The sequence below is a fragment of the Filicampus tigris genome, chromosome 13 (genome assembly GCF_054856515.1).
Source record: "Filicampus tigris isolate MCC_2025a chromosome 13, RoL_Ftig_1.0, whole genome shotgun sequence".
In the NCBI taxonomy this organism is placed as follows: domain Eukaryota; kingdom Metazoa; phylum Chordata; class Actinopteri; order Syngnathiformes; family Syngnathidae; genus Filicampus; species Filicampus tigris.
In genome coordinates, this window is record NC_141229.1 from 18,667,417 (window position 1) to 18,691,390 (window position 23,974).

Below are 23,974 nucleotides of genomic sequence, written 5' to 3' on the forward strand. Positions count from 1 at the left end.
TGCTCGGAGAATTATTTATAAAAGCTGGCTTCTCTCAGCCCTGTCTCAATTCAGCCCATCAGTCTCAAAGTGCCCTGTGACAGTAACAGCACTGCTAATGTATTATAGAAAAGTCATTTCACCATTACAGGCAGCCGTGCTTTCACAGCTCCCAAACAGCAGGGATCTGAAGTAACTCTCAAATTCTGTGATATGTACGACAAAACAAATGAAAGCCACTGATAAATGCAGAGGTTGCACAATACCGGGATGTAGTATTTGCCCAGTTAATATTCATGTATGATTATTCATAGACTCATTAGTCAGCGCGCATTCACTATATTGTTGATGTTTGCGGCGACTGGCATCAAAATCAGAAAACAGAGTGTTGGGTTGCCAAGTGCACTTTTCTGGTTGTCATAATAAGGCCTAAGAGAGAGGGCAACATTTCTGTTTTTGGAACCGGGTGAAGCTACAGTAACACACTGCAGCAATGATTTCATATGTGCTGTGTGACTCCGACTGGACCACAGTGCAGTGCTGTATAAAATAATGACTACTTCACAAACTTCCGAACAGCTTTGCACACTATGGTGCACTCTATAGATAATAGTCAACGGAATGAATCAACAGGGACTATTGGTAAGTTACTGTACTTGGGTCCATTGTGCAGTGAGATTTGCTGTCAGGTGTTCCCACTGACAGCTTTCCATGATAGCATCAGTTATATGGTCCAAAAGAGTGCTTGTCATCTTTTCTATGACATGCACATTTTATTGACTTGAAGAAGTCAAAGGCGAGTTGTAATGCTGGTAGATTGGATGATGACAAGGACACCTGTGTGAGTGTGTATGCAGTGTGAGTTGTGGCATGGATGGCACAGTGGTCCTTGGAGTATCCATCTGTGAAAAAATAGAAACAGTCAGTGGGCAAATAAAGGAAGACCTCCGACTTCCAAGTCGTGACAGTCAACACATTCACGTGAAGCGCCGTTTACAACTTCAATTGTTTGGATAAATATTATCCACACAAACATTTATTTGTGGCGACATGGCATTATTTTCAACATCTAATTATGGCACGTGATATGTAGCAATGCAAATTACTTTCCTGTATACTTATCACACCTTATTTAATCCTTTATTATTCAGGCCTTTTCTTGGTCAAGATTTTAGCACGGTGCGTTCAACGTAGCCGCAGAAGGGAGATATCAAAACCTGTGTCTTGGCCCAACTCAGTTCACAATGATTTTTTTCAGAATGCCATGTTACCATGGCAATGCAATCCCCCCCAAAATGTCGCATGAAAATGAATGGGGAGTCGTGTCAAAGGGGACCACACAAGTATGTTTTTCAAAGCCACACTACTCTCGCATGCATTAACTGACAGAGGTGATTTTCATCTCATTTTGTTGACACTCTTCCCATATTTATCTCAGCTGTCATACTTTTTCTGAAAATGTGCACTCCCCCTTCTGCGTGTGTTTGAAGAGGGTGAGTGAAATCGCAACAAAAAAAAAAGACATTAGTGTGTATTATACTGAAGCATGGAACTGCCAATGTGGAGTAAACGTTTTTGTTAGGCAAGTAAGTACTAGGCAAAATGCTAAAAACTTAGCATTTTTTCCCATAATGCCGCAGGGTATTGACTAAAATGGTAAATAAAAACATTTTAGCATTTGGCCTACATTATACCAATACGTTCGGAAATGAAGTACGTCAACATTTTTTATTCATCATTTTTATGATTTATTATTGTCTACAGCGCATGATTTCCATTCGCAATTTTCCCCATAATTCCACGGGGTATTCGCGTGCCTAAGTCAATACCCCATGGCATTATGGGAGGAAAAATGAACGTAAATCATGCATTGCATACATAATAAATCCAAAGTTTTATATTTAGAATCCAATTTTTATAGCAAATGCTATAAAAATTGCATATGCGCAAGTCAATACACCGTAGCATTATTTCTTTCTTCATTAGTTCTTTAAAAAACATCTGAGATTAACTCGTCACTGTGGCCACAATATTTCTTGAAGTCGCATAGTATTTGATCAGTTTGTAAACATGTCGTATACAGGAAAACCCACTTTTGTGCCGCAAAAACGCTATTATTTGACCTATTACTTGACTTGGCAAAGTCACAAAAGGGCTCCTTTGATCGTTACGTTAATTTTTTTTTTTTTTTTTTTACATTAACTGTATTTTAAACCTATTTCAGTCTTTTTTTTTTATCATTTGGAAAATCATCACAACGCATTCTTCAAATCCTGGCCCGTCTAACAAGACCTTTGTGGAATTAGTTTCTCCAAGCCGTGAGAGCAATTTGTACTAGTTGTACGTTTTCCCCTTGATCGCAGTTTCAAAACACTGTGACACACGGGTGCAGTTAGTTAACAGCTGCCTGTCACATGACACAGACCCTCCCACACCTGAAAGAGTCCATTTGTGTTGGGGAATGGGGGAGTGATTAATTTTATTCATCTAACAGTCAGAGGTGGACATTCCGTCAGTCTAACGGACTGGTCACTGATGGATGCCCATTTTGCTGACGTTAGACGATAAACGGGAAACTTAAAGAAAAGACGGACTAAGCACGGATTGAAGTGGATTTTCGTCCGCCAGTGTAATCGTCAGTAACCGGGTCAAGTACCAACAGACCTCACAGTTTGTCACTGACAGACGCCCGTTTTGCTGACGTTACACAAGAGACGGGAAACTTAAAAAAAAAAAAAAAAAAAAAAAAAAAAAAAAAGACAGGCCAAGCACAGACTGAAGTGGGTTTTCGTCCGTCTGTGTAATTGTCAGTAACCGGTGTCCTGAAATTCCTTCCTACCCATCGAGTCCTACCAATAACGACGATAGTGAGGTGGGTTAGGGTTGGGGTTAAGGTTAGAGTTAAGATGTCAAATTAGCCTACGGTAGGAAGCTTCACACGGGTAGTACATATTGGCAGAACACTGGGCCAAGTTCCAGCAGACCTCACACTCTAGTAGTTCTTGTGAGTTAAGTTTTACATTTTATTTTTGGAAAGAGTAGAGTAGGGTTAGGTGGTCGTGAAATGGTAGTTTGCAGCCCCGCACTCCATTTCAGAATGTGTCAGTAATGCACCAAAAGTTGTTTGCCAATCTCAAAAAGACAGAAGAAGAAGATGATGACTGTGAATAAGAGGAACAAGAAGAAGAAGAAGAAGTAGAAGAAGACAACAACGTACAAGAAAAAACATTCATTTATTGTCATGGCAATTTATTTCAGTTAGCACAAGGACTGGGAAGCATTTTAATCCACCAGGATTGTACCTTTACCACCAAAATATGGGAAGAGAGGGGGTGTGGATATATTGCTGACTAGAAAGGGGCGTTTTGAGACTAGTTATTTATTTACTGATTTCCAGTGTTGTCACTAATGCGGTACAAATTAACGCTTTATTGTAATCTGATTACTTTCTTTCAGTAATGAGCAATCTAACGCGTTCATTTTTCCAAACCAGTAATCTGATTAAAGTTACTTGAATTCCTTAGTGGCTGTGCATTACTATTTTGTTATTGCCTCATAATATATGTAGAATGCAGAATTGTGTTGTCATTTTCGAAGAAAAAATATTTCTCTTGCACATCGCATGTCACGGTTTCTCAGCCGGGGACAAAAAGCCAGGTCACGTGTACTTCCATGCTGTGTGCGCGCTGAGAGTCTGAGACCAAAACAACATAGCATAGCTACCTTATCACAATGAAAGAATCAGGAGAAGCACTACAAAAGGGTGCATTTGCTCACTGGAAATACAGCCATTATTTCACATTTTTGTCCAGTAAAGATGACAGAAATATCTCTGTGCGTTGCAAACTTTGCGCTGGTTCAAAAACACTGTCGACCGCTAAAAACTCCACATCCAATCTGAGGAAACACTTGGAATCACAGCACAGCGTGATACAACTCGAAGCAAAGCCTACAGGTAACGAGACAGCCAGCACTTCTACGGTTACTTCAGGCCCCCTGATGAAGCTGGATTTTAGTAAAAAAGCACCAATAAGTGGGAATGAGCTGAAAAAGTTGGTCGGGTGATATGTTACAGAGGAAATGTGTCCGTTGAGTACTGTTTCTGTGCAATAATTGAAAAGATCCCCACTAGCAACAATGCCGAGCTGTCCCACAAAACGTCTTTCTCGTCATACGTTGAGAAAGAGTATGCCGACATGGAGAAAAACCTCAAGGCTGCGCTAAACGAGGTTGATTTCGTATCGACCGCAGCGGCTATTTGGACCGCACATAACAAGAGTCACGTGGGGGTAACGTGCCACTGGATTAGCAGAAAAACATTACAGCGCAATAAGGCTGCATTAGCATGTCGGAGTATCCGTGGTAGGCACACCTGTGATGTTATTGGCGCAGAGCTTGAAAACATTCATGAATCATATGGACTTAAAAATAAAGTTGTGGCCACAGTAACAGATAATGGGTCCAATTTCGTTAAGGCTTTCAGAGTCTATCAGCCTGTAGATTCCGATGATGAGACAGGGGAAGAGGAGGGGCCCACTACAGATGATGTCACCTTTTCAGATATGAATGAAATCCTCTCAGCTGGGAATGCCATTGATGGACAGGTGACACTCCCCCCACACAACAGGTGTGCTTCACATACCATAAACATCATCGCTACAAATGAGGTGGATAAATACCTGGCATCCCAAGCAGAGAGCAAAGCTGTGTACAGGAGCAGCACAGCTAAATGCACTGCTCTTTGGAGCAGAGCAAACCGGTCTCCCCTTGTTGCAGAAAAAGTGGAGGAAGTCCACGCAAGAAAACTCCTCGTACCGTCATCCACAAGGTGGAATTCCTTTTATGATGCCATAAAAAGAATATCAGAAAACCCCATGAACATCTTAATACTCTTTGCGCCACTGTGGGAGTCTCGTGCTTCAAAGAGACAAAATACCGGTTCTTGCATGAGTACTGCCCCGCCATGAAGCCTCTGACTGTAGCACTGGACATATTACAAGGTGAATGTCCCTATGGGACTTTGCTATCCCCACTGTGAAGTGCTGATGCAGAAGACACTGGCTCTGATAGACACCCTCTCTAAGATGACTGCAGGCCTTCCAAATGTCATACTGCAGGTAAGTCTCACACACACCCACACACACGCTGTCCTCCTCACTTTCCCACGCACACACACACACACACACTGCACTATTCATGAACATTGAACACCATGGAGTTTGTGTAGGTTTGTCAGTAGCAGACAGAAAAAAATAGTAGAAGCATATTAACACTGTAAAAGTTTTAAATATATAACCTAGATAATTCAAAACATCAAATTATTTTTTTCAGGCCATCCGAACTCGTTTTTCCAGTCTGTTGGACAACAATGATGCCCTTCTTGCAGCTGTCAGTTGTCCCAAGTTTAAACTGCGGTGGCTGAGAGACGAAGGTAGGAGGAAGCGAGTAGAACAGCTGCTGACAGCTGAATGTCGCTCCTATGCTGGTCCTGCTGCACAGGGCCCTGCCAGTGAAGGTGAGGCAGACTTTTTCTCCTTCAAGACAGGCTCAGAGGAGTCATACTCTGCAGAAAAAGAGGTGATGGACTATCTCGGGTCAGAGCATGACCTTCAGATTCTGGACAGATTTTCAAATGTAAAGAAGGTTTTCTTGAAGTACAATACCCCAACCCCATCAAGCGCTCCTGTAGAGCGGCGGTTTAGTCTTGGAGGGTTGGTTTTCACCCCTTGAAGGAACCGCCTTTCTATCCAGAGGTTTGAGAAGCTGCTCCTTCTAAGATTTAACAACTGGTTTTCTCACCCCTCTGCCCTGCCTCACTGGGAAGAATAGTTCATGCTGGTTCACTCCAGAGTAGAGTACAGCAAAGCAGAGTATCTTGGAGTAAAACAGAGCAAGAAATGGTTGAAAAGAGCAGGGTAGAGAAGGGCAGAGAAGAACAGAGAAGAGTAGAACAGTGCATTTTATAGTTACAGTTTGTAACTAGCCTGTTATTGTTACAGTTTGTAACCAGCCTGCAGGTGTAACGTGTTATACAACAATTTCTGCATTGTAAAGCCAATGAAACAGAAACAAGAAAACATGTTCATGTTTGAAGTTCATGCACTTTCAATAAAGTATTATTTTAAGTAACCGGTTGTCATTCTTATGTTGAGGCAGCAAAGGAAGGAAATCTGTAAAAATGTAACTTATAAATTACTTTCAAAGTAACTAAGTTAATTTATTAATTCAATAATCAGTAAACTAACAGGATTACTTTTTTGAGGATTAATCAGTTAATCGGATTACTTTTTCAAGTAATCTGTGACAACACTGCTGATTTCTCCAAAACATCCATCCATCCATTATCCAAACTGCTTATCCTCACGAGGGTCATGTTGGATCCTATCCCAGCAGTCTTCAGGCAGTAGGCAGGGTAAACCCTGAATTGGTTGCCAGCCAATCGCAGGGCACACACAAGCAAACAAACATTCAGACTCACAATCATACCTCGGGATAATTTAGTGTTCAATTCACCTATTGTGCATGTTTTGGGAATGTGGGAGGAAACAGGAGTACCAGGAGAACGCAGGCAGGGGGAGAACATGCAAACTTCACACAAAAAGGCAAGGGCTGGATTCGAACCCATGACCTCTGCACTGTGAGACAGACATGCTAACCAGTCGACCACCATGCCGCCTTTGCCCAAACAAACTGACAAAATTGAAAGTGCCATCTTGTCATGTCATCTTCCAAACCACTTATCCCATATTGGGTCGCGGGGAGTTGCTGGAGCCTATCCCAGCCGTCAATGGGCGAAGGCAGACTACACCCCGAACTGGTCGCCAGCCAGTCGCAGGGCACACATAGACACTGTCACTGAGCGGGAATCGATCCCACGCTGCCCGCACACAACTCAGGCGTGTGTACCACTACACTATCAGGGACCTAAATTGAAAATGCAAACTAATATTATTTTCTTCATTTAAAAAAAACAAACAAATCGATTTGTTAGAGAAAAATGCAGCATCTCGGCAGGATGATCCCTTTAAGGGCCATTAAATTCATACAGTAGAAAGCAGTGCAGTGCAGACCATTGCAAACTTCAACCGCAAAAAGTGAAAATACTGGTTAGTGTAGTCCACAGTTAATTATTTTCCCAACTTCATCGAGAGCAACACACACACACGCACACACCCACACACACACACACACACGCGCACACTGTATACCTGAATAGAATCCATTCACTATTTTCAGTTATGATTTGTATTCTTAATAATTTACTGGCATTTATCAAACACCACATTTTAAAATCCACTTTGGATGGAAATAATGATATTTTTCTGTAGTGAAACTTAAATGCCAAATTGTTAATAATGTTAAAACCCAAACACATATTTAAATACTATAGCCATATCTATATTATGGAAAATTATTAGTTTGGATAGTTGATGACTAATGGTAGTCATCTAGTGTCACCACCATATATTCACATGGTGGTGACACTAGAGAAAAAAACAACTGATTATTTGATGGCTAACTGAATAATACCATACAAATCTGTCTAAATCCATACACAAACAGCTGCATAAAAACTATTGTGGGAGGACACTATGGCGGACTAACCTTATTTGTTTTGATTGCGGATTCGCAGACACCTCCTCTTCATTGGGGGCTCCAGCTCAGGGCTTCCAGCAGCTGATAATGGCGCACTGATGGAACAGGAAAGGATGGCTGTCTTCTCAGTACCAGGCTTTGGCACAGGCTGGATAACCACACAACCCCCAGTAGATAGCAGTGGCAAGGTGTAAGCATGTTCACCCTCCTCCAAGTTGGAGTCAGGGTCTGGCTTACCCTCTGTGGTCTCTACCATCTGGACTTGAGTTGAGCCACGCTTAACAGATTCCCATTCTCTCACGGCACAATTGTTCTCTTTTAGGGCTTCCCGTTCCAACTCACCATTTGCTGGGTGCTCCCCTACATTTCCCTCTGATGTCAGCCCAGCTCCTGTTCTGTCCGAATTAAAATTAGGAGTATAAAGTGAATGCCACCCTGTACCATTGACAATGACATTACATGAAGCAGCAGGGTCAGTCTGGATCTGTGGAAGAGGGTGTGGTTGGGTCCTTGGTGTGATGGGAACAGGTGATCGGGTAATGTCGGTTTCAATATTAGCCATGAAAGAAGAGCCGTTTTTGCTGGAAGGTGGATTCGATGTTTCCAGTGTTTCTAAGCTGGTGGCTGAAAACAGCTCTGTATTAGTGAGGGGTTTCTGTAGTTCGGCCCTTTCCCCCAGATCATGACAGCCATTGACTTCCTGTTCAAGCCCAACATCCGATGAAGATCTTGACTCAACCTCTGCCTCTACTTTGACATGAGGCAGAATCCTCTGAATGACATGCTGTTGGCATGGTTTCTGACTTACAGTTAGATCAATAACTCCCTCTAGCTGTCCAGTGTCAACACTTGAGCACAAGTTTCTCATGTTATCCTCTGTCTTCACAGTCATGTTCATCACTGAAGACCTGTTTCTATCCGAGCATCCGGGAGAGAGACGCTCTCCACCATCAGGATCTTCTCTTTGTTTGCCTCTCTCGCCTCCAGAAGATCCTGGAGACTTTGCTAGCCCAGATGCTGAAACATCTGAAGACAAAGGTGCACTGGAGAGAGGGTCACCGTTTTCTGGTTGGTTCCTGGAAGATTTGGGGTTGAAAGGGATTGGAATTGGAATGGGAACTGGGACTGGAAGGGGTACAATGACAGGGTAAGGGACCAAAAGGGTTGGTGGTGGTACTAATGGAGCTAAGGATGACATGCCATAATTCATCATTGGTGGCAAAGGAATGGGTCCATTGGGCATTATGTTAACTGAAGGGAAAGGAGGAAATCCCGGTATGTGGAGACCAGGGTGAGGAGGGATGATGCCAGGATTGGGATTGGATGAAGGATGGACATGTGGGGACATCATGGGTCTGTGCATGGGGCTAGAAGCAGGACCAAGAGTCCTGGGAGGAGGTGGGGGACCTATACCAGGAATTATAGGGTTTGACAGGGGACTGTTGGGTCCGCCTGGATGGACAGATGGACGAAGAAATGGTGGCCGGATCTGCTGCATCATCTGATGTTCCATAAACAGAGGCAAAGGCATTGGCCCGCGGGCAGTCATCACCATTGGAGGACTCCCAGGAGGGACCCCAACCGCTGGATGCAAAGTAGGTATAGGAGGGGGTGGGAGTGTAGGGCTCTCATGGAGTCGAGGTGTGGGGATCTTGGCAGAGGAGGAAGAGGAGGTCGGAGAGCAAAGAGCATCTGAGGACGATGTGGCAGATGAAGTGCAAGGAGCTGAAGCGTTGGTGGGGCCTCCAGGGGAGGGAGCTTTACGGCGAATGTCCGATAGAGGTGTTCCCCAGGATTCAGGGGTGAGCAGTTGTACACCGCCACTGCACTCTGCCTTACCCTCACCTCCGACCCCATGTCCTGGGTTACAGAGAGCCCCAGGCAGTGCTGCTTGGGTCTCCTTGTAAAAAATGTCCATTTTATATTGGTTCAGGCATTTGGCACTGCAGAACTGCAGCCGTCGTTCACCAGCCCCAAAGTCGAGATACTCCTTAGTGTGGCGGATATGCTTGCACCAGTCACATACCTATGACAAAAACACATATTACACATATTGTATTAAGTCACCTTGCTTCAAAAAGAGTTTCTGAATTGAATTAGGTCATATTCTCCTTTGGAGTAAAAAAATAGACCGCATCTAAACCAATTGAGGATACACGTAAAGTAAAGGAAAAGTAAATTCCAGAGAAACACTTAACTTTGACTCAATAATGTTCATGTTTTTACGCGTGTGTGCGTGTGTGTGTGTGCGTCTGCACTGTATATCAATATGTCATTAGACATGCACATCTTAACAATTACTCCTACACTGTGAGCATGATTGGTTGTTTGTCTATGAGGCTCCAGCATGCCCACGACTCTATTGACGGCAAGTAGTTCGGAAAATTAATGGATGAATGTTTGGGGCCAAAGAAACACATTCAGAAGTAAGCACCGATCACTCTCCGAGAAAATGTCTTCAACCAAGACTAAAACATGATTGCCATGATTACCAAAGGGAACGTGTCAGTGGATAGCCTACACATGGTATGTGTTGAGTTTATTTTCCACGCTTACTATCAACATCCATCAACATTTACACTCAAAATTCTTTATACCCTAATCAAATTATGAGTTAAAGTGAATCCTCAGAAGTAAAATATTTGCAATTTTCAACTTTCACCTGACTCCTGTGCAGCCAAACATTTGATATTCCTGTGTATGCCTGCATGAATGTATATATGAATAGTCAAAATGTACCGGTAGGCTGGAGGTTCAAATTTGAAGACTTCACAGGTATTGAGTAACTAATTATTTTTTAAATCAGAGCATGAATGTTAAATAGACAAAAATAGAAAATAGGAATCTGCAAATTCAGATACTGCCCAACAACACTAATTATACAAAAAATATATAAACTCAAACTTTATCAAATAAACGATGGAGAATTCAGCCACAAGAAATTGTCTTAATTTTCTTTGTGTAAAGTCGTGAAACAGCCCAATAGGCTCATTAGGCACAGATTACATAGAAGACAAACAAGGCAACTCAGCTCATGACACACAATGGCCGTTCGTTTTCATAGTCTGTAAGGTAATGTTAGATTGTATGTGAGGCCAGCGGTGTTCTGTCTCTTTTGACTCTTGTTTCTGCAATACTTCATTTAAATTAGTCACTTTAAAAACTTTGTTTCTGTGTGGGGCTATGGTGACTTGTGTGCAGTCATGTGACTGCCTGGCTTTATTTGATTGGTGAAGTCAAACGTTGATAGTAGTTGTGTTGGATTGGTGAAACAGTCATTTGATAGCACATGAGAAATAAGGCTCTCAATTGATTGTGTGAGCAATAATAGAATAAAATAAATGTAGCGAGCGAATGTCATGTAACTAAATGTAAGAGAGTAAACGTAGTGTTTCTTCTTCACAAAAATGCAAGTAAAAATGAAAGCTAAGACACATTCAAACTACACTGACAAGTACAATACATCCAAAAGAAGAAGTGGACATTCCGTCAGACTGATGGACGCCCGATTTGCTGACAATTGACGAATGACGGAAGACATTTTAAAAATGCAGGACTAAGTACTGACGGAAGTGGATTTTCGTCCGTCAGAGTAATCGTCACTAACCGCGTCCATCAGTGATGACCGTCAGTCCATCACTGACGGACGCCCATTTTGCTGATGCTTTTTTGGGGGGGATCGAATCGCTGACCAACGGACTTCTGACGAACAAACTGTCGATTGACTTTACTGACGGACTGACTGATGGACGTTTACATTCAGTGAATATTCGAGTTAGGTTGGATTTAGGTTTATTGGCTGCATGTAAACGTAGTCATGTAAACGTAGTCATGGACTACGTTTACATGCAGCCAATAAATCTTTTAAAACATTGTCAATATTCGGGTTTTCAAAAGCCATGTAAATGCGTGCATTAACCTGAATATGCCCTTATTCTGGTTTTAAGAATTCCAAATTTCATTTCCTTTCCAACCCGAATATGCATGCATGTATACGGTGATCGGATTATCCCAAATGCACGGGACACTCTGTGCATGCTCAACCGCAAGGAATCTTGGTCTTTGTAGTTCAGATAGTGCTTGTATGTGCACTGTTTGGCGCGAAACCCAATGGAAATACACGTTTAGTGATAAACAAAGCATGTCGAAAGCTAGAGTAAGTACGACACCACACTTTTCATTCATTCATGCGTTAATTCGTGCGGTGAGTGACATGAATATAAGCAGAGATAACGTATAATTGCGTCATGACGTCCTTGCATCGCCGTTTCAATCGGGTTATTTAAATGTGGGGGGTAACTCTGTCCGCTCAAGCCATTTATTCCGAATGACTCCGAAATCGGAATTTTGACCTTAACCCGAATATTGACTGCATGTAAACGTAGTCAATGGCAGGGCGATCATGAATGGGACATTGAGTAGAAACTGATCCCAAAAGTTGAATGCAATCTGAGCCATTAGTCAACCAATGGACCCTATTGGTCAGGCCTTGTCTACGCGTAGCCGAGGGTTTTGCAAACGGCGGATATTAGCTTGCAGTTTACCCTGTCATCCACACGTCACCAGAGGTTTTTTGATTGAAAACCGAAAACTCCGGCCACAGTGGAGTTTTGCGGGTATCTCCGGACCCACGTTTGACTGTGGACAGTTGGAACCTAAGATTTATGTCGTCACTATGCGACAAAAATGCTCTGATGTCACTTATGCGACTTGTTTCCAAGAGAGACAACATGGATGTCCGCCGAGCTGCGTTGGTTATAGCCATCCTTCAGGTGCTTTTTGCCTCCTTATTTGTTCGCAACCAACTACTGCTTCTCGTTGCAGAGTACAGGCGAAGATGCATTACGACAAGGTCGCCTCTTGACCACCAGATACCTCTGGTACGTCCAAGGTATATTACACAGACGGAAGTAACTTCTGAATGGACAGTATTTGGCTATCTACTGCCACCTAGAGGCTTGGCATGCTTATCAATGCATTTGAAAACGCACTTCCGCGCATTGATGTAGATGCGTTTTTTGGGATGTGTATTCCTACACAGGGGGGAATATTCGGTTGTTGAAAAAGCCTGGCTACGTGTCGACAAGGCCTATAAGTCACCATAGTACCCTTGTACTTTCACTTTGTATAAAGTATATCAACAGTAATCAGAGCAATTGTTTATAATCAAATCTTTTACGACGACATATGACTAAAGTTGATTTTCAATGTCAGAAAGTTCTAAATGCTTTACTGACACCACACTCAAGTTTATTAAAAGTGACGAATCTCTCAGTTACTTGTCCTTGTTCCTAACCCTTGAACAACCTGCTGCTCACTGTCATCGCTGTCCTGCACCTTTTCGGAAACAAACCAAGCACATTTTTCTTGAGGAAGAGAATGAATGTGACCCTGGTAGAACAGATAGCAGTGGGCGAGCCCTAAACACAGTGTTACTTGTTAGGCCACACACAGCTCACTCTGTCAACTCTGGGAGGAGTGGCAGGTCCTTGCTGGAGATAATTAAGGCATTAATCAGTTGTCAGACCCCTCAACGACAACCATCCATCACACACATCCTTAAGATCCCTGGGTACTGAATGTTAATAAGCAGGAGGAAGCAAACTGTCGGTGGAAAAACTATTTTAGCCCCACGGCATTGCAACATTTGTTTATCTGGCCCCTTCCTCTTTGGCAGCAGCGAAGGGACAGAAAAAGGCACTCCATCTGTCTTCTGAATAGTAACTGAATTGTCAATTGGTCATAATTTACTGGAGGCCGTTTTATCAATTAAACTAGGCGTTATTCTAACATCTGTTATTTGGTTGGTTGCTTGGTTAGTTTGTTTATTCCAACAAAGGTGTTTTCATATTTTCTACGTTTTTAACACCTTTTCGACCGAAACATGAAATCAAACTTAACATTATGAGATACATGCTGTTTGTTGGACGAGTGAGTATCAGGGTCATCAAAGAGATGAGTTTCCCAAAAAGACTAAATGAACTTGTAATGCATATTTTAGTGGGCAGCACTCAAGGGGCATAACTCAGGCAAATGCAATTAAATGGGAGTTTACTCCAAAAACATCTAACTGCTAACTTTGTTGGGATCATAAATGCTGCAAAATTAAAGATTTCAGTCTTAAAGATTTTACAAAAGTCAATGCCAATTTAGGCAATCCTAGTTAATGCAATAAGTCATGAGTAAATTTAAGTCAAAAAGGCCATCTTTGAATTTAATGGTAAGCCTAAGAAATTTGAATTATAAATGTGCTTAAATGTTCCTTCACTCAGAAATACAGATGGAAAGCACTTAACGACTGTGTGCTGTGAGTGAAACTCCACTGCACATTACGCTAATGGAGTTGTGCTCTTCACATCCTGCACACAGATGTTTGCAGTTCAATTTAATTATGGTCATTTATTTCTACCATGGCCAAAGACCAGACATTGGTGGTGCAGTTTAACCATTTGCAGTACAGCAATTATCATGTTTTTCGCCAATCGGTCATGTCAGCCAGGCTTCATGTGTATACCATCGGAGACCTAATGACAAGGCCTAACGACTAGGTTAGTGGCCCTAAACAGTCCAGTGATCCGATGATAGCGAATTTGGGAGATTGGATGTCAGCATTTATTTTGGCAGCTTGATACGATAGCTATCTCACAAGACAAATACACCCTAATCAACAGGTTGTAGGGGAAGATGAGGAGGTTTCGCACAAGGAATGTCAAGAAGACATTGTTGATATTAAACAAGATTGTTGAGGATGTGTGGGAAGAAGACAGAAAAGAAGAGCTTGCAGAGGCTAAAAAGGCTAAATAAAAAACAGATGGCAGAGAGATGCTGCGATAATCATATTCAGTGAACACATTATTATTATTATTAATATTATAATCTTAAATATATTTTTGAAATCACCCCACGGCTTCGACAAAGCTATGGCGGGGGAATAGGGGAAGGGGGTTCACACAGAGACACGAACAATCAGGTTGGGTGGCGGTCTCCACGTGCCCACTGCACAACAGTGATCACGGGGAGGTGCTGGAGCCTATCCCAGCTGACAATGAGCAAAAGGCAGACTCCACCCTGAACTGGTCACCAGCCAGTCACAGGGTAGACACAGTCGCCATCACTGAGCGGGAACCGATCCCACGCTGCCCACACTCATGGCGAGTTTACCATTACACCATCAGCAGGTCTCTTGGATGAGTGTCATTGTAAAAAAAAAAAAAAAAAAAAAGAAAAGAAGCTACACTTTGAATAAAATGTCTACATTTTTGTTTCTGTTTAGTTGTTGGTCAAATGATCTGATATACATTTAGGGGTCCTCACATTTTTCAGATGGCAGCGGGTACCCTTTTCTTCCGTTGTTTGAGCTGTCAATGCAGAAAAAACATCATGCCTGAATCCCATTTACTGTAACTCTTCATGTTTCATCACTATCTCTTCCTTGGACACTTGCATGAAACATGAGCTCTAAGTAATGTTATCAGTTGTTCACTTTTGCTGCCTGCAGTGAGAAAGGTCAATGAAGAACATTAGTAGTCTTGAAAAATGATCTAAAACAACTCTGTGTTTTTCCCGAAATGACACAGATCCAACACATCCCTAACCAAAGTCATTTAAAATAATGTACAAGAAGGACAAACAGATGAATAGGGATGAAAAAACGCACAAATTTAAATATGTAAATGTAACGTAAGATGTAAACGAAATCTAGTGGCTCCAGCATGCGCTTATTTTGACATATGCTTATACCAAGACAGATAAATCATCTGCATTTCACAATCTGAAGCTCATTGTGTTCCACAAGGAGGCCCCCTACTGTTATTATTAATACCTGCATTATTACCGCATCTTTTCAACGTTAATGGACTCTTTGCATGCAGAACTACCGTTAAACCTCAAAGCCGAGCTGACGACCAACATAGTGGCACACTACAGTGTTGGCTGGAGGAGCTATCTTCAACTTTTAGCAACCTTTGATGGCATTTCAACCTAAAAAAATACTTGCACCAAACTATTAAATATACCACCCCAGGTCAATACACATTTAATGACTGAAGTTATTTTTCAGTCAGATGGCATCCCCAGTAGCTTGTAATATTGACAGCAGAAACTGATGTGCCGTTTCCACTAGAAATGCTTAAAGAGAAGTCAACCCAAACCTATTTTTTCTGTGTAGGCCCACTAGTTAAGACAAGGCATTCTGACTAATATTGCGTTTGTGGAATATGAGTAAAGCAGCAAATTCCACCCACTTTTAGCCATCTCAGGGGGCGGCCATTTTGTCACTTCTGTCGACTGAAAAGGACATCACGGTGTCTCAGAGCTCAGATAACGACCAACCATGGCTCAGGTTCAGAAAACAGGTGAGCTGTGATTGGTCGTTACCTGAGCCCTGAGACACTGTGATGTCATTTTCATTTGACAGAAGTAACAAAATACTTAGCCAAAGATGGCTAAAAACGGGTGTTAACTCTTATGCCACAAACGCAATATTTATCAGAATGCCTTGTTTCAACTAGTGGGCCTGCATAGAACATATTCTTGAAAAAAATATGTTTGGGCTGACTTCCACGTTATTTTTCTGTGCATATGGTTCATTGCAATATTGATCTTACAAAATAAAATGTCTTTATCTGAATTTTTAGGTAATATCCACAAATGAAGATGTCTTTGTGGAAGACATGACAGGAAAATGGTCCTCCTTTAATACAGAACAACATGAAAACATTTTTGCGCAGTAAGACATCAAGCTGAAGCGCTATCTGGTGGTAAGTGGTTAGGGTCCTTACAAGCACATCGCTGTTTGTCTTGAAGACAAGCCTGGGCGTGTCCTGAGTAAAGTTGTGCTGGAGTAATTTCCCACCGAGGCCATCGTCGTCTCTCGCCTGGGGGGAGAAATAATGGCTGCTTTTTATGGATGGACAAAATGAACAAGTGAACAGAGGCAACAAGGAAACTCAAGAATGGAAAACAAATGAGGGGGAAAAAAACGGTGACTTTAACATGGGTAAATACTTTACTTTGGTTTAAGGGTAAACCAATATAAAGTATTTGAAACTAAACTGTGGGAGACTGAAAGTGGGTGTTCATGCTGAGCAGTGATTGTGCCTTCAAATGGCAATTTATCTAAGGCCAAATAAAAAGAAAATGGAATGATAATAAAATGTAAATGATACCAACACAGTTAAACTCTTTGAAAGTCTCTTTAATCTGAATAATTTTCCACTTAATTCGGGTTTCTGCTGCAGTGCCGCCTCGCTAAGGAATGGCGCACAAAGCAAAAGCCATCAGTAAGACGCCTTTTCATTCATGCTAATTTATGTAATCATTTAATATTCACAGGATCCTATTTGGAAGCCCAGTCTAATATTTACAGTAAAGCCCTAATACTCGCCAAATTGCCAGGTAGTAGAAAACATGTTAAAAAAAAGTAAAAGTCAATATTCTCTTTTATAAAATAAATTTTACCCATTAAAACAAACTGAAATAACAATCCATTCCAGCTCTCCAAACCACCACATTTAAAAAAAAAAAAAGCACTGCATTGAAATATATGATGATAAAAATTGTGTGAGAATCTTCTCCGTGCTCATTGTGTGTGTTTTTATTCTGTTTGTTTGTCCAATTCATTGAATAGCTGAAAGTGCATTGAAGAAGACCGTGGTCTTTTGTTCCCGCTACACTCAAGAAGCAGCGCATCTGAAGATTTGAAGAAGTTCAAATTTGGCTTGCAACAGAAAACATAAAAAACAACCAAGGGAAAGTTTGAGACACACCTAAGTCATTGTATTGTAAGTGTGTTTTCTTTTCCAAAAGGTGGAGAAGCCAAGTCAATGAATAGACGTACACTGTAAGTATTATAACAAGTAGAAGAAGAAGAAAAAGAAGAAGAAGGGCAATGCTACTAGTAGCAGAAGGGATGAGGTCATTGTACACACTACAAAAATCATAATTACAGAGGTGGGCAATCTGTCAGTACTGATGGAAGTTCTGTCACTACGTCACTGACAGACAACCGTTTTGCTGCCAAATGATGGTAAACGTCGAAAAACTGACGTACTAAGCACTGACGGAAGTGTGTTTTCCTCCGTCAGTGTGATCACCACTAACCGGGTCAGTTCTGATGGACCTTCTTAACAGAGCTGGGCATTCCGTCTATGTGACGGACCGGTCCGTCTATCCGTCACTGAAGGACGCCCGTTTTGCTGACGATTGACAAAAATTAACATTTTAAAATTGATGGACTACGCAAGTCCCTTTATTTAATTATTATTACATTATTTTTGTCGTTTCAGGAGTTAAAAGGCAGCCACTAGCTGTCAGTACGTTACAGTTTAATAGATTACATTTGCAAATAAGTGAATGGAAGGCTTTGTAAAGCTCTGTGGGCAGCACCGCATGATGGTGATACCCTGCTATATAAGTGTGCTCCATGGACTATCTTTATGAACTATAATTTAGCGATTACGGAAGCTAGGTTAATATAATGATGAAGTGACGGACTGACGTTTACAGTTTGGTTTGGCTTGGCTTGACGGACTAATGATGATGGACGGGTGGTCTGGCCGCTGGCGAAAATGTACAGACGCGTCCACCGTTGCATAATTACAAAAGTGCATTGGTCACCTTTACAGGATTAGAGGCAGCTGGTAATGCAGCCAAGGCACAAAATAGCCTTGCCCAGCCCGGGTCAACGTCTCTCAACAGTCGAGTATGTGCCGGTTATCAGAGACTGATTCCAATAACACTGTTAGCTAACCCTAATCTGTATATCCATCAACACTACAGCTACACTTAGTGCTTAGTTTTAGCATGATTGTGTGTACGTGTAGTCCGGCCGCTGCTTGCGAAGGAAAAAAAAAGGATGATATTCGCACAGCCGAGCTGCCGAGCAATTGGTGAAGAAACTTGTTTTGGGGTGATATTATTTACATTCGCAGGATCATGACATTTGTTTCTAGTAAAATTCACAACATCTTGCTTGCAGACAGGAAATAGGCAGCTCACAAAAAAAAAAAGGAGTTTGTTGTGTAATTTCACACTTTATGGATGGATGGGTGGGCACTCCAGAGACGCAACTATTCGTTTACAAGCAGTTGTATTTCTTTTGCTTAATATTTCACCTTTTCATGATAGAGAATTGGTAATGTTCAAACACACAAGACAAACCATGAAATGGATTAAGATTCACACTACCGTATATAGAGGTAGCAAATCCAGGTCCAGAAAGTACAAACACTGCCAAGTTTGACTTTAACCACAGGTGCTTCTAATCAAGGAGCTCGTTTACCTGACAGTTGAGTAGCACCTGTGGCTCAAGCCAAACTGTGGCAGGTTTTTACTTTTTGGACCTTGATTTGACACTTTTGACTGTATAGTACTAATCATACCAATTGAGTGTGTAGAAAGAAACAGTAGCTACACGCTAATGTTTGAAATCAGTGGTACATTCCAGATTCAAAATTAACAATTTGCATTGTCAGAAATTACAAGAGATGCATTTTTGCAAGGCATCTTTAAAACCTATCTACTGTAATTTCCAAACCACAAGCTGCTGCTTTCTTGACCACGCTTTGAGCGCTGCGGTTTTAAATGTGTGGTGGTTAATTTATGGATTTTTGCTTACAAGCTTGATGTAGCCAACACATTTATGAGACAAAAATGATAATGAATCAGGGCAAGCAAAACAAGTCGACAATAGTGTGAATCTGGCATTTAAAGTGGTGCTCCGAGTGCAGTGGGAGCCTTAATAGAGTGCGTTCGGAAATTCACTCTGACACCCTAACACGACCCTGAAAGTGGTGTTTTTGGGGTGAAGCAGAGCATGCTCGGACAATATTTCTGAACGCACACCAAGAGTACCACAGCACAAACTCATTAGCGAATTAGCTTCGTGGCAGCGACGGTGGGAGAGACTAAAAAAGTGTTTAATGAAAGAGTTGCAAGGCTGTTCCTTTCCAACACTGAAAGAGAGGGCTTTGGTGGGTTTAGTGCACACTTTTCTGGGACTCTATTGTCGTGTTCTGCATTGTTTGGAAAAAAAAGTGTTTACTGATGTTAAGGTAATTACATTTTTTTAATCCATCTGTGTGCCCTCTTTCTTTGCAAATATCCCATGTTATAAAGTGAAGAGCTGCGGATAATAAAGCAAAGTGGCCAATACATGTGCAACTTTTTGTCATGGCTGTGGCTGTGGCTTTAAATCAGGTGCGCTTTGTAGTCCGGAAAAATTACGGGAGATAGTCACTCGCAGGGCACATGAAGACAAACAAACCTGGTTTTCTTCATGGCTCTCTAACGAGGGGGAATGATTTTTCTTCTGCTCCCCCCTGCCCTTGTCACCAGCCACCTGCTTGCTGGCTTTGTCTTGTGTCGTCTTTTTGTCTAAACCACGGGTGTCCAAGTCCGGTCCTTGAGCGCCCCTACATTTTCCCCCTCCCTCAACACACCTAATTGGCCACCCCTGGTCTACACTATCATCCGAGCCTCCCACTGCATTTTCCTAAGAAAATCAAAAATCATGGTATTGATCAGCTGGTCTCTCACGGTCATCGACCAAATTGTTTCGACGATAAAATTGTTTAAGGACCAGTATTGAATTGGATTACTATGAGCTCCTGGAATAAGTGGAGGACTGTATGCTTGGAATTGGCAGCTTCCTGATTTATCGCAAAGTTCTGAAGACGTTGGTAGCATTATTGGAAATGGGGAAGCTGCCAGTTATGACTGAGGGCCTGTGCCATGTTGCCAACACTCAGACTCAGGCGATGAGTGGTCTCAATCGGCGGATGGATTTCGGCGCTCCTTCGCAAAATGGGTGACGACTTTGAGAAGTTGTCAGCTCACATCAAAGAACTGATCACAAATTCAGCTAATTGATTCCCCACTAAGTGGTCCAGAGAGAGGCACAAGGCTGACTGACATTAAAGATGTTTTTATTGGAGTTTTTGCCCTGGGAAGGCCTTTATCGCCGGCATATTTATGCAGACCAGAGCCCACTATCTCCCTTATACCGCCTTCTCCTGTGATTCTCACTACTGAACCTAGACTCTGCGAGGACGTATCGTTCCAGGAGCTGGGGAGGAACGGATGGACACACAACACGATACACAACCTTATCATCAATGTCTTCCATCAGCTAACACTACCCCATCCCTCCCTCCGTTACAGTGCAAGTGCGCTGTGGAGGATGCGTGCGTCCATTCCAGGCTGCGTTCACTCTCTCAGGGCATCTGGGCTGTAATATCTTCCCCCGCACGATCGCCCTCTTCCACTTCCACATGTGCAAGTTTTATGTCTTGTATTCATGTGGCTCTTTGTTGATTTTTTTTCCAGACCCCATGGTGTGTCCTTCCCTTACTTGAGCATAGTTTGGGACTTGTTATTCCCCCCCCCTCATACTTTCTTTTGTTATTTTCTCTTTCATCTATGAAAATTGGGTCGCCATCAGGCGAGCCGTCAGACCTCCCGTTCGGCCCCCCTCTGTTGGTCATTTTTTTTTATGTCCCTTGGATGAGTTCAAACCATTACATTTTTTTCAGTTGCTTTGGTACATTTCTCAGATCAGAATTCATAGTTGCAAAACATTACATACATTCTCAAAACAATTCATACAAATAGCAAAACATCATGGTTCCCATGCAAAAGCCATTTTCTTTCTCAAAATGCTTAGTACATCTCTCAAAAGTAAATATCTGTATCACTGAACATGTCAGTTACATTAGTATGACAGGTCTTTGTGTCATTGCGTATGGATAACAGTCAAATTGCTTTGTCATCTTGCAATCTGAAGGCATGTTCTGGTGTAAACTGCCATTGAAGTTTGGATGACAATTATTCTAAATTGAAAGTTACGCCTTACACCAAGATAAAGACAGCACTGCATAGACCAAAAAAATGTAGAAATGTTAACATGGGGCAATCACCTTCGGGAAAATAACCCTGCTTAACACACATACACACACACTCGCACACCCACCCTCACCCCCACGGACCATAGACCAGCATGGTTTTGTTGTGTTTTCATCCTGGTCTTGCTGGTGTCGTTATAGCAAGACCAGCAGCAAAAACACAACAAAAGCAGCCTCTACCAACTGAGCCACAACCACCCAGCAAGAGCCACATGCTGTTACCCTGCTGGTAGCTGGTGACACCACCAAGACAATCTGGTCACCAGCTCCTGGCAGGATCCAAGCAACAAGCTGTCCTCGATGAGCGGCTGTGGCTCACTTCATAGAGCTGGTTGCCCAGTGACCCAGGGTTCGGCTGTTTGGATCTTGGCTGTTTTGTTTTGCTATTGCTGCTGGTCTTGCTGGTGACATCAACTTGACTTGAATACTTGTCAACTTGAGAAATTGTTCAACCATTTTGCATGTAAATACAGAGCTGGGCATCTATGTTTTAGTCTATGAGTGCCCGTCTACAGTATATTTCAGACCCGCCCGGTCGGTCCCAGTCAGCCAAACGGCGTTGAGAACAGACTTTAACGGTATCACATCACACGCAGGTGGCCCACTCCTGACATGCAGCCAAACAAAGAAAAAATAAATAGAACAGTGTTGCTGTATACCTTTCGGTCGGTCCCACAGATGCACTAACATGTGCCCCATTTTGCTTCTATTTCACCAATGTGTGTGTGCCTGTTTTTATTTGATATTTTTGCTTAATTTGGTCACGTGTCTGCTTGTGTGTGACGTGAAAATTATGTTCTCGACGCTGATTGGCTGTCGCCAACGAGAGACGGACTGTGACCACGTGGGTCAGCCGGAAATACCGCCCAGAAGTTATCGATGGATTGACGATGCCCAGCACTGCTTATACCAGGGGTCGGCAACACGCGACTTGTGAAATTATAAGAGTCCGATTGAAGGGAATGGTATTTGTCTCAAAAAAGGTGCATCATGTCTTCTTGTTAAAGACCTTGAGTGAAGTAATTTCAGAAAATGCCAAATGAAATCCAAGTAAAGTAATTAAACATTATAAAAAAAATAAAGCATGAAAAGAATCATTTCTATTTTCGTAAATCTGACAAACTAACTGTTTTTCCGAAGTAAGAAGCTGGCAGCGACGAAAACGGAAGTGCGACGTCATTAGACGAACAACAAGCACAGCACTCAATGGGGAAAGTGTACAAAGCCACTCAGAAATGGACTCAGAAGGTGATATTTTGAATTTACAGTATTTGAGGGGATCCAGGTGTTTGAAGGGCTGGAAAAAGAGGTTGTTGGCATAACGCATGTTGGGCCGTACATGTACGAGCCAGATGCTCAGGATGATGAAAATGTGCCCGAACGCCCAGATGAGACCCACTGACTTTGGAAGAATGGTAAGATAAATAAGCTACGATTATTAGCCTAGCAATATTGTTCGAAATTCGATTCTGTGCCGTTCTGTAAATTACACATAATGAGATTACCTATTTGTTCCATATAGTCTCCTACCACTGACAGCCACGTAAGTCATAGTGGGTTGGTGCCCCACGTTGTCAAATTAGCGTTATTTCTTGTTACGTTGTGATAGTACTAGTAGGCACAACTAAGGTATGTTTAATAAATCATAAAATGCAAGTGAATTTAGACTTGGCAGTTTTCCAAGAGGACGTGCCATGTTCATTCATCAACAGTCATGCCAGCTCATGGTGTGCTGGTAGAGCGTTTGCTTTTTTCCCCCTTTGTGTCACAGGCTCAAATACCGCTCTCTACCTTTCTATTTTTATTTTTTAGTATGTTTACAATTTCTTGCAGCCAGTCGGGAGTTTTAAACGAGATGTTTTGTTTCAAGTGTTTATTGCAGAATTGAATAGGTATGTAGTTGAACAGTTTTGATCTTGCTTGTGATGAGTCAGCAGACCGAAAAAGCCAAATTACTGGACTGGCATTGCCCGAACGGCCGCAGCTGGAATCGGGAGCCAGTTAATGTGGAAGCCAGTTGAACTGGAACCCAAACTGGTCCATTTACGTGCTATCTTATCTTTCGGCCACTGATACAACTGTTGGCCTGAATGTGAACAATTCATCGCCACGCATTTCGCCCCAAAACACGATAACAACGCAAAGAGCAGTTAACGGGACAGTAAACAATGAAGTACTAGGGGTGACTGGCGACTCGATATGTTCTAGTGACGTCACTTGCCGAAGATTACCCTGAGATTGCAGAACATTTGCATTTTTGTTGCTAAGCACGTTGCTATGGGTCGAATTATGAATCTGGGTGGGTTGCGTCATAAAAACTACCGAAAGTATGCTTAAAATAGTTTTAGCCATTAGTATTACTCAAAAGATGGTTGGCTAAGTTTACTTCACACTGGGTCTTTAAGTCAAAGTTTTTGGCCACTTTCATATGTGGCCCTAGATTGGATACGTATCAGATTTTTTGCAATGGGACCGCAGTCTGAACCGACACGTCGCAT

At 42.2% G+C, this 23,974-nt stretch overlaps 2 protein-coding genes across 4 annotated transcripts in view; one reads left to right on the top strand and one right to left on the bottom strand.

The window, feature by feature from the left end:
* Nucleotides 1-742: 742 nt before the first annotated feature.
* The window catches only part of sobpa (sine oculis binding protein homolog (Drosophila) a), a 50,203-nt gene continuing 26,971 nt past the window's right edge, over nt 743-23,974 (bottom strand). For 2 of the 3 annotated variants that reach the window (XM_086050227.1, XM_086050226.1), the window contains 3 exons: nt 16,356-16,451; nt 7,585-9,601; nt 743-881 (listed from right to left, as the gene is read on the bottom strand). In XM_086050227.1, coding sequence (XP_085906353.1) covers nt 7,586-9,601; nt 16,356-16,451 — 2,112 coding nt within the window. In that variant the 3' untranslated portion in view covers nt 743-881; nt 7,585. The remainder of the gene's footprint in view (nt 882-7,584; nt 9,602-16,355; nt 16,452-23,974) is intronic. The other variant, XM_086050228.1, reaches the window with a different exon arrangement.
* Nucleotides 4,678-6,068, top strand: LOC147137821 (uncharacterized). Its single transcript, XM_086049738.1, has 2 exons — nt 4,678-5,096; nt 5,311-6,068. The coding sequence occupies exons 1-2, from the start codon at nt 4,992-4,994 to the stop codon at nt 5,707-5,709; spliced, it is 504 nt and encodes a 167-aa protein (XP_085905864.1). The 5' UTR covers nt 4,678-4,991; the 3' UTR covers nt 5,710-6,068.